This window comes from Globicephala melas, chromosome X (assembly GCF_963455315.2).
Source record: "Globicephala melas chromosome X, mGloMel1.2, whole genome shotgun sequence".
Classification (NCBI taxonomy): Eukaryota; Metazoa; Chordata; class Mammalia; order Artiodactyla; family Delphinidae; genus Globicephala; species Globicephala melas.
The window spans coordinates 85,433,913-85,443,534 of NC_083335.1; the positions used below are offsets into that span (position 1 = coordinate 85,433,913).

The 9,622-nt window shown below is 43.8% G+C and overlaps 1 protein-coding gene across 1 annotated transcript; it reads left to right on the forward strand.

Annotated features, from left to right (window-relative positions):
- Positions 1–2,969: 2,969 nt before the first annotated feature.
- UXT (ubiquitously expressed prefoldin like chaperone) lies at positions 2,970–9,501 on the forward strand. Its single transcript, XM_030851901.2, has 7 exons — positions 2,970–3,061; positions 3,239–3,345; positions 4,314–4,395; positions 4,531–4,598; positions 4,868–4,975; positions 9,105–9,168; positions 9,384–9,501. Exons 2-7 carry the CDS (start codon positions 3,248–3,250, stop codon positions 9,432–9,434), a joined length of 471 nt encoding a protein of 156 aa, XP_030707761.1. The 5' UTR covers positions 2,970–3,061; positions 3,239–3,247; the 3' UTR covers positions 9,435–9,501.
- Positions 9,502–9,622: the final 121 nt, after the last annotated feature.

A 9,622-nucleotide genomic window follows, 5' to 3' on the forward strand; every position in this document is an offset into this window, starting at 1 on the left:
TATTTCTTACTCTTCTTGGGTAAAGGCAAAGGCAGAGATCTCTAAGTCAGAGCTGGGGGAGGTTAGGGAATAGGAGGTTGGACCGGAGGAAGAGAAAATATAAATAGAGATATAAGAGCCTCATATCTCCCAGAAGCCTTAAAACGCCCACCCATAAGCCAGTAAGAGGTCACAAGTTGAAGCCAGGGAGGCCCGTGTGCTTATTATAGTCCCAACCTATGTATTGGTGACTGACATGATTGTGTAGAGCTAGGATTGGCAAACTTTTTCTGTAACGGGCCAGATAGTAAATTCTTTAGAATTTTTAGGCCATATGGTCTCTTTGGCAACTACTCAACTCTGCCATTGTAGTGATGACAAATTGAAATTATAATGGAGTAATCACAGTTCAGACATACAAAAAATGGAGTCGGGCAGCTGTTGGGGATCTGGTCTCAGACACATCCCTGCACCACTGAGAACTTGAATTTTCTCTGAACTGTATCAAACTCAAGGACACCAGGGGCCCTTTTCAAAACAATATCTGCTAGCAGCTGCTAGTTGCAACCTTGTAGTTTCAAAGTCCCCCCTTGCCGAGTTTTATATCTTGTCAGAACAAAGAATATCAAACAGGTCAGGGTTACATTCCTTCAAAGTTAAAAAAAAAAAAAAACAGATCAGCACATGCAGAGCAAGTCAGTATGGCCTTAGCACCGGGAAAGGGAGTCCTATCACTGAAGGAGTACCAGCATTGGCATCCCAGGAAGGGAGGCATTTAATCTTTATCATTAACATGGATATTCTTTACTTCTGGTCAATGCGCCCTTTTCTTTAATAATTAAAACAGATGTACAGTGTAAGTTTGATAAGCCACAAACAGGCTGTTTTGTTTTAGTAAGCATAAAATTCAGGTTAACTCATGTATAAGCCAGAATGACTTCCCCATACCTCAATGTGTGAAAATTTCTTTCATCAAAGTAAATGAATGAGTGTGGCTATGTTTAAAACTTTACTACTGGACACTAAAATTTGAATTTCATATAATTTTCACATGTCACAAAATATTCTTCTTTTAACGTTTTTTCAAGCCTTTAAAAATTGTAAATAGTATTCTTAGCTTGCAGGAAGTAGGAAAACAAGGGTCAGCAAACTGGGGGCCACAGCGTGCTGACCTCGATGTAAAACTTGGATGAGGAAGTTTGTTATTGGGAGTAGGTGTACAATTGTCACTTAACACTTGCTTTACAATACAGTGACCTCCTTTAGATCAATAAATTACAGTCCTAGAAATTTGTCACAAGAAAATAAACATGGTTGCACACAAAATTTTGAAAGCAAAGACTGTTATCTTATCCTGGATTATAACAATGAAAAAAACTGGACACATCCAAACATCGAGGAACAGAAGACTGGATCAAAAATCTGAGGCCATCCAAAAGACAGAATGCTATGCAGCCATGTCAACAATTATTGCGTGGTCTGAAACGAGAGAAAGCAAATGCTATCAAATATTAACATTTGGTGAATCTAAGTGAAGGCTATATTGGTGTTCAGTGCCCACTTTTCTGTAGGTTTGAAATGTAAAAAATAAAGTTGGAAACATTTTTAAAAAGAAAAAAATGTTTTGGGGGGAATGTAAGTTAATAGACTTGCACAAACCCATCTCCAGCTCATCAGAACTCTGTGCTCTCCATGTTAAGTAAAGATAATAAATGTAACACCTTTTTTCACAAGAAAATGGTATAGCTTAACTCGATAATATTTGTCTAACTACCTAGTGTCTGTTTTGATCAAACTAAATGTAATTGTAACCATATGTAACATGAGAAGATTTACCAAAAAATTTTTTAACTCACAATACTTCCTTTGCAATCATCTTGTTCTAAGGGCAAAGAAAAGCTTGATTTGCTCAGGTTTTGAGTATTTGAAACAAAGCTTGCTTAAAAGACACGTAAACCCGCAAATTATCTGGGGAGACTTCCCTGATAGGGGTGGGTGCTCTAGGCCCTGAAGGTGGGAATATCATTTGGGGGATCCAGCATCCAGGTTCTCCTCCAGGCTCAGGCTTGGACTTACTGGGTTAGATGCTATTATTTGAAAATTTAACGTGGGAAATAAATCCATTCGGTAATTTGAGCGCTTAAAAATAAAGTAATAAAAAGCTTACACATTTAAATAAAAACATAGGAACTATTTCAGCTACAGGATAACCTGTCTTGGGCAGAGGACTTCAGCGACCCTCCATTTGACGCCCCTATTAAATGACGTGATTAGACATAGTGCATTGTCAATCTCTTCTTGAACCTCAGTTAGATTGCGGGCCATAGAGCTGGAGTCATCAAAGGTGCATTTTAGAAAAACTGTCTCCTTTTAAAAACGTTTTTTTAATGCTCACAGTCATTTCCATTATCGGGAGTCAAACCCAAACTTCCCGTGTGAAAAATCAAAATCCAGGGCGATACAAGGATGTACTTTCCTTTTTACAGACCAGATCCATGATCGATTCTAGCCCGTCTGCTTCTGAAGCTCGGACTTATTTATGTATTTATTTATTTATTTTCAACACCTTTATTGGAGTATAATTGCTTTACAATGGTGTGTTAGTTTCTGCTGTATAACAAAGTGAATCAGCTATAGATATACATATATCCCCATATCTCCTCCCTCTTGCGTCTCCCTCCCACCCCAATCCCACCCCTCTAGGTGGTCACAAAGCACCGAGTTGATCTCCCTGTGAAGCTCCTACTTTTAAATACTAAACGCTTTACTCTCTCTACTTCCACCTGTGCGTCCCGCTTCCTCTGGAACCCGCCAAATCCCATTAAACCTCACCCCCACCAACCACGCACTGTCCTCATAGGCTCCGCGCTCAGTCCCGGTTCCCACCCTCTGCGGCCTTCCTTAATCGCATCGGATTTTGTAAAGCCCCGCCCTTCTCTTCTCTCACGCGTTTTCTTCCGTTCAGGACCATCCCACACCACCTGGTTATTTGGTTGGCCAGCACCCTCGTTGTACGTCATTTACCCGCGCCACCCGGAAGCTAAGGTTCTTACCAACCCTTGTTTTTGCCGGCGGCTCTCAGGTAACGGCCGTGTTTGGGTGTGCCTGTGTGACCGGGTCCCAGAGTTGGGAGGGGCAGAAGGCTGAACCCCCAGTTTGAGCCGGATGACCCCACTCCTAACGTTGAGAGGGTGCAGATGTACTGTGCTTGAGAGCAAACTGAGTGGTTATCGTGGTCTTCCCCCTCCTCATTCCTCAGGAGCCCATCATGGCGACGCCCCCTAAACGGCGGGCGGTGGAGGCCACCGCGGAGAAAGTGCTGCGCTACGAGGCTTTCATCTCTGACGTACTGCAGCGGGACCTGAGGTGAGTGACAGAATAGGGGGCGGGGCGCTTGGAGCGGTGCACGTGGTGAGCGGGGCGTTCGAAGTCAGGGCGTATCCTTCTGATTGGTGGGTGAGGCGTTCGGAACCCGGCCCCGCGCGCCTTTCGAGGGGGTAGGAGGGGCGATATCCGGGGTGCGACGGTGGGCGGGAGAGGGAAGACATGGCGGTCTTAATGGAGGGTGTGTCCGCGCATGCGCGGGTTCAGATGGCGTTAAGGGTTACGAGCGAGTTTTCAGGTTCGAATCCTGACTTGGCCGTTTCGTTTTACGTGTGAACACGTTGTACCTCACCTCGAGTTTCTGTGCCTCAGTTTTCTCATCTGTGAAATGGGGAAGTTAATGCAACCTTCCTCATGTGGTGGTTTTGAGTTTTCAGCGTGTTCAGTCCTTGTAAAGGATTTAACTTGGATACTAGAGGCTCAATGAGTATGAAAAATTATTATTCCTATCATTATTAATCTGAGGAGGAAGTAGAGTTTTCAGGTCTAGGATTATGAGCATCCTAAAAGGGATGGAGGATTTTTTTCTAGGGTGAGAATAGGGTATCCTGATTGGAGGGAGGCATTGGGAGTAGAGTGAAATAATACTAATAAATAATAGCTAACACATATATAGAGCTTCTTGTTTGGCAGGCACTATTCTAAATGCTTTTTAGTAAACTCATTTAATCTTTCTAATGACTCTGTGAGGTAATACTCGTTATTCCTATTTTAAAGATGGGGAAATTGAGTTCCAAAAAGGTTACTCACTTGCCAAAGTCTCACAGCTAGTAAAATGGAAAGCCTGGATTCAAACCGAAGTAGTCTGACCCAGAGTTCAAATCTTGACTTCTGCACTAAAACACCTCTTTAGGACATGGTGACATGAGAGTCTCAGAGGGTCATGATATGAGGTATTCCAAGAGAGACAGGGTTTCCTCTTGGTCACCATTTTACTCTTGTCCCATTAGAAAGGTGCTGGACCATCGCGACAAGGTATATGAGCAGCTGGCCAAATACCTTCAACTGAGAAATGTCATTGAGCGACTCCAGGTAAAGGTGCCAGGGTTAGGTACCATCTTTTTGTGGGCAAAGGAGGGGGAAGAGAGGAGATACCCCAGACCAAAACCTGTCACCTAACCTAAAACTTGGCCACTGATCCCTACCTCTTTTTCCCCGGCCCCACAGGAAGCTAATCACTCGGAGTTATATATGCAGGTGGATTTGGGCTGTAACTTCTTCGTTGACACAGTGGTGTGAGTGTCTACCCACCCCTCTGAGCCCACAGGGTTCAGCTTCCCCTTTCCTTCATTCAACAAAAAAATTTTTTTGAGTATTTGCTATGTACCAGACACTGCTAGGTGCTGGAGATGTGACAGTAAATAAGATAGGACAAAATTCCTGCCCACCCAGAGCTTCAATTTGGGGAAGGTGGGGGAGAGGGGAGTAAAAAAAATCTCAAACTGTGTGGTGTGCTAAACAGTGATAAGAACTTCCCCGCTTCCTCTAACCACTGTTTCCTTAGCCCAGACACTTCACGGATCTATGTGGCCCTTGGATATGGTTTTTTCCTGGAGTTGACACTGGCAGAAGCTCTCAGGTTCATTGATCGTAAGAGCAGTCTCCTCACAGAGTAAGTCCATTGCATGAGGATAGTGCCTAAAAAGCACTACCATTTGCCACACCCTTCTTCCCCCTTTCCCCATGGCTGCCTGGGATGATACTTAGGAACCCATCTCCCCTCCCCCTCAGAGCTAGGGCTGAGGAAAGTGGGGATGCAAAGCTTAGTCCCAGGTGTAGAACATAATAAGCACTGATAAATGGTCTTTGTATTGTTCACTCACACAAAAATTTATTGGGCATCTGCTGTGTGCCAGGCTCTGTGCTTGGTGGTGGGGAGGCAGCAGGGAACAAGACAGAAGGGTTCCTTGAAGGCTTACCTTCTAGAAGGCTTACCTTCTAGAAGGACTAACTGTTACACATCAGCACAGTTTTGACCAGATCCTGGAGGTCTCAGCCTATAAATCAGAAACAATAAAACAAATTACCTCTGACTTCACCTGCTAATTTTCCTGCTCATCCACTGTGCTCTCACCACACTAACCTTCACAGGCTTCTTTAAACACCCTCAGAATGATCCCACCTCAGCGTGATTGCAGGGGCTCTTCTCTCTGCCTACAGCACTCTTTCCCCAGGTACCTGCATTGCTTCCTTTCTCCTTATTCAATTTAAGTCTTGCTTAAATGTCACTTCCTCAATGAGGCTTTCTATAACCTAACTTTAAAATTGCAACCCCTGGCACTCCTGATTCCCCTCCCTTGTTCTACTTTTTCTTTTTTTCCCTAGCACTTATGACCTCCTAATGTTTACTGTGTAATTTACTTCTTTACAATGTTCATTGCCTCCTCGCATTAGGATATAAGCTTTGCAAAGAGAGAGATTTTCTCTATATCCCAAGTCACTAGAATAGCACATAGCACATAGTAGGCACTCTGTTGAATGAATTTAAAAGCATATGCTGGAAATAGATTTAAGTGGGGATTGAAGCAGATCTCTGTTGGTGGTGATGGGGAGGTAATGTGGGGATAAAGGATGGGCTCCAGTTGAGTTTAAGGTTCTGTGCAGGGAACGGGAATTGGGAGTGTGGACGGGAGGTCTGAAATGTGGCTAGGGAAGGCCTCCCAGAGGAAGTGACATTTGAGTCACTTGGTTGAGTGAACAAGCCATAGGGCTCTCTGGGGAAGAGCATTCCTGGCAAGGCAACCAGTGTGCCTGCCATGTTAGGAGGAGCTGCCGAGAATGGTGAGCATTCACTCACTCAGAAGGAGTGAGTGAGGGGATGCTGAGCAAATACACTTAGATTAACAACATCTCACAAGTGTGAACCCCACCGATCTAAGATTCCTTCTAGGTTATATTTCTCTTTATTCCTACATTCATTTCTTCCAGAGTTGCCTCCCTTAGGTTTCAGTAATTCTTCTCTTTTCAAACCTTTTCAGGATTTCAGTGTCCGTAGACCCAAATGAGCCTCAGACCCACTGGGATTTCTAAGTCTTACTGATCAGGCCAGTTGGTGAATAGTTTGGTCGAGGGACCTGGTTTCATAGGCCAATGCAATTCTGAACTTGGTGGCCATTTAGACCAAATCCAATTTTTTATGACAAAGCTTTCCTTGTTATGACACAGGATTCCTGAGCCTTTCAAATAGGTTTTAATTTTATGAAACTTGATGTCTTTCCCCAAAATGAGGTATTTGTCATTGCCTGCCCCCTGTCTGGTCTTTCTGATTTACTGACCTGGTCTATTAGTGTGATGAGAAATGTGAATCTCTTACTACTTTATAATTAGTAGGACTCCATAGTAATTGAATCTTTCTAGGAGATGAAGATTTGAGTCTGTGTAGCTCGCTCTCTTCTTTAAAATACTTGGTTATTCTGGACACATTTTAAAGTAACTTTCTTTCAGGTTATTTTATGTAACCGAAATGGCCTATCAGTCCTTCCTGTTCTTAGTCTGTTTCTTTGAGGAGTGGGAGGATCAGGTCTCTGTGTACATTCTTTCTGATTACAGAGAAAGGAGTACACATCCATACCCATAAGCAGACATGATTATAGAAGAAACAGAATAACCATATGACTATTAACACTGCCTTATATACTAATCAGTAGCAATAAATTAAACATATCCCTTTTGTGTTACAACTAGCATTTGGTGAACTTTATACTTTTCTCCTCCTTTTTTATTTTAAGCATTGAAACCTTTCACAGACTAAGCTTGTACATTGAGTGCCTACTATGTGCCACATACTGTTTTTGTTCCTGAGGATACAGCGGGAAACAAGGCAGACCAAATCTCTGCCCTTACGCAGCTTACATTCTAGTCAGGGAAGACAGACAGTAAACAAATAAGTAAAGGATGTAGTATGTCACAGGTTGACAATGTTGCAGAGAACAACAAGGATTGGAGGTGAGAAACATTGCCTCCGAGGGAGCAGTTGCAATTTTAAATAGAATACTTGATTGGATGTGGGGTGTGAGAAAAAGAGAGGAGTCTAGGTTTTTGGCTGAGCAACTAGGAGGATGGAATTGCCATTTTATGAGATGGAGAAGATAAGGGAGGAGCAGATTTGGAGGGGAAGATCAGGAGTTCAGTCTAGGACCTGTTAAGTGTGAGGTGCTCGTTAAACACTGAAGTAGATTTTCTGAAGATGTAGTTAAAACTCCTCAACTCGGGAGAGAGGGCTGCATTGAAAATATAAATTTGGGAGATAGTGATATATAAATGGGTTCATACTATTTTTTCCCAATTTGACATCCTATGTTGTTGCCTTCTACTTTTCTTAACAGTATTTTGTTTCCTTAAAACACTCCTACACTGACAGATAGCTCAGCCAATAAAATCCACATTCCTATCATGATATCAAGACCCTGCATGATCTAGCCCCTTCCTACCTCTTGGATTTTATCCTGTGCTTCTTTCCTTCCACCATTCGCTTAATTTCTAACACTGGTCTCCTGACAGCTCCTCAAAAAGCTCTTTCCTGCCTCTTGGACTTTTTGTGGAAAAGACCGTCTTACTGTTTAACTCCTACTCATTCTTCAGAAAGGCCTTCCTTGATCCTTTGTATCAATTAGGATTCTTTTGGGTGAGACTGGTCCCAGTTGGCATAGATATAAGGAATTGACTAGTTCACATAACTCAACAGTCCAGAGCCAGAGTGGTTTCAGGCAGCTCCAGCTTCCCAGTTGCTTAGGCCTTGGTGTCTTTCTTAAGTCCTCTCTCTCATACCCAGCATCCTCCTTTGGTAAATCCTGTTGACTCTACCTTCAAAATATATCCCAAATCCAATCATTTCTCATCACCTCAACTGCTGCTGCTGTGGTGTGAGTCTGCATCTCTCACCTGGACTATTTCAATAGCCTCCTCACTGGGCTTCCTCTTCCACACTAGCTGTCCTTATCCCTAGTCAGTTCTCCGCACAGCAGCCAGATGGATCCTCTTAAACCCTAGTTGTTTCATATCCCTTCTCTGATCACAATCATCCCCTGGCTCCCATCTCACTTAGAGTAAAAGCCAGAGTCCTTACCATGGCCTGGCAGCTTTTACATGATCTGTCTCCCCCACTTCCCTCTGTGACCTTACCTCCTACACCCCACCTTCGCTTATTTTTCTCCACCCATGCTGGCCTCTTTGCTGTGCCTCAGACATGCCAGGTACACTCCCACCTCAGAGCCTCTGCATTTGCTGCCCCTTGTGTCTGGAACACTCATCCTCCGTGTATTCACATGATTCGCCTCTTCATTTTAAGTCTACTCAACTGCTTCTCAGTGAAGCCATCCCTAAGCACTCTAATTAGAATTACAGCCCCCATGCCTGCACTCCTTATCCTCTCTTATCATTTAATTTTTTTTATTGTACTTATAACCATCTGACATACTCCGTGTTTTATTCCATCACTGTCCTTCTTAATGAGAATTTGAGCTCCACGATGCTGAGATTTTTGTTTGTTGTGTTTGCTGCTGTCTCCCCAGTACCTAAAACGACCCGGCAGAGAGTAGACGTTCAATAAATGTCTCTGAATCTGTGCCGTCCAGATGGCAGCCAGGCATCTCTGCATAGGAGCAGGTCAGGTAATCGGATGTCCTACCACCTGCCGTGTGGAAGTCATCCATGATGTAGGTAGTTCCTGAAATGATGAGGAAGCATCATCCTCATGATCATAAGTGGGGCCCACTTTGCCCTTTCTTGTTTCTTTTCTCCAGGCTCAGCGACAGCCTCACCAAGGACTCCATGAATATCAAGGCCCATATCCACATGTTGCTAGAGGTGAGAGCAACTCACCCCATTCCCAGACACTATCTCCAAATGTTTAGGGCGGTGACCTGAGGAAGAGAGAGAGCCAGAGATGGGAAGTACCATCTTTCCCCCTAAACTGGAGTCAAATTGGAGCCAAGCTGGCTCGGAGGGAAGGGAGTTCTGAGCAAGCCTGGGGTGGGGCCTGGACCCAGGCTCCATTCAGTCTTTTCTGTTCTCTTTTTCAGGGGCTTAGAGAACTACAAGGCCTGCAGAATTTCCCGGAGCCTCACCATTGACTTCTTCCTACCTCCCCTGACATTAAAGAGCTTGAATGTCTTTGAGTCATATGGCCCTTCTTTCCCCCCTTAACCCTTGCTGTTTGCAAAAGTGCCCTGTTTCTAAAGCACAAAGTTACTAGGAGGCCCAGAGATCCAGTCTGTGTGGAACCTTTAAAAACCACTGAAGTCCCGTCTTCATCCTGTCC